Raw genomic sequence first — 844 nt, 5'->3', positions numbered from 1 at the left:
ACAGACACAGGTGAGAGCCGTGCCCGGACTCCCCGGTAGCTGGTGACCACCTGCACCCACCCACCAGGCACTCAGGGGAGCCAGATCATCGGGGGAAAAGCGGTAGCACCCCACTCCCGGCCCTTCATCGCCTCCATCCAGATGGATGGGCAACATATCTGCGGGGGCTTCCTGGTGTCTGCGTGGGCTTCCTGGTGTGGCCCAAGTGGGTGATGACAGCAGCCCACTGCCTCATTCCCAGGTGAGCCATGCTCCCACGCAGGGCACACACCTCCCATCCCGCCCCACCCTGAGACACGGTGTGGCCGCCTTCAAACAGATAACCCCATCCCAGGGGGTTACAGAGTCCTGGAGCAACTCCCCACCCAGCCCACCTCGCCAGCCCTCCTTCTCCCCCTCCCCGATTGCCACCAGCCACGGCAGCACCCGCTCAGGGCCCCTCTGCCACACGCGCAACCCCTCGGTGCGCGTGGTGCTGGGCGCCCACAGGCTAGAGGAGCCTGAGGAGTCCCAGCAGGTCTTCAGCATCGCCGAGTCCATCGCCCACCCGCACTACAACCCCCGCTTAGTGGACAACGACATCCGCCTGCTCAGGGTGAGTCCCGTGCGCGCTGCCGGCCATCACGGACCTGCTCACCAGGAGGTTGTGGGCATCCGCTGGCTTGGAGGTGGGGTGCCCCATGCCCCGTGGGGCACAGCGGGGAAATGGGGTGCCCCACGCCCTACGGGGCGCAGGAGGGAAATGCCCACGCAGGCCTGAGCCAACCCTAGATGTCAGTGCTTCTCCGAAGAAGCAGGACCGCGCCGTGGGGTGCGATGGAGGCGAATGAGGACACACTGACCC

General features: G+C 66.5%; 1 protein-coding gene across 1 annotated transcript in view; it reads left to right on the top strand.

Moving 5' to 3' along the window:
- LOC103923490 (serine protease 57-like) overlaps nucleotides 1-844 on the top strand; it is a 3,015-nt gene that overhangs the window by 1,369 nt on the left and 802 nt on the right. Inside the window, 3 exon segments of the mRNA XM_009331853.1 lie at nucleotides 68-183; nucleotides 186-241; nucleotides 451-595. Of these exon segments, the coding sequence (XP_009330128.1) occupies nucleotides 68-183; nucleotides 186-241; nucleotides 451-595 (317 nt within the window).

This window comes from Pygoscelis adeliae, unplaced genomic scaffold (genome assembly GCF_000699105.1).
Source record: "Pygoscelis adeliae isolate BGI_AS28 unplaced genomic scaffold, ASM69910v1 Scaffold239, whole genome shotgun sequence".
Lineage (NCBI taxonomy): Eukaryota > Metazoa > Chordata > Aves > Sphenisciformes > Spheniscidae > Pygoscelis > Pygoscelis adeliae.
The sequence above is the reverse complement of the archived record's forward strand: the minus strand, read 5'-3'. Positions and strand labels throughout refer to the sequence as shown.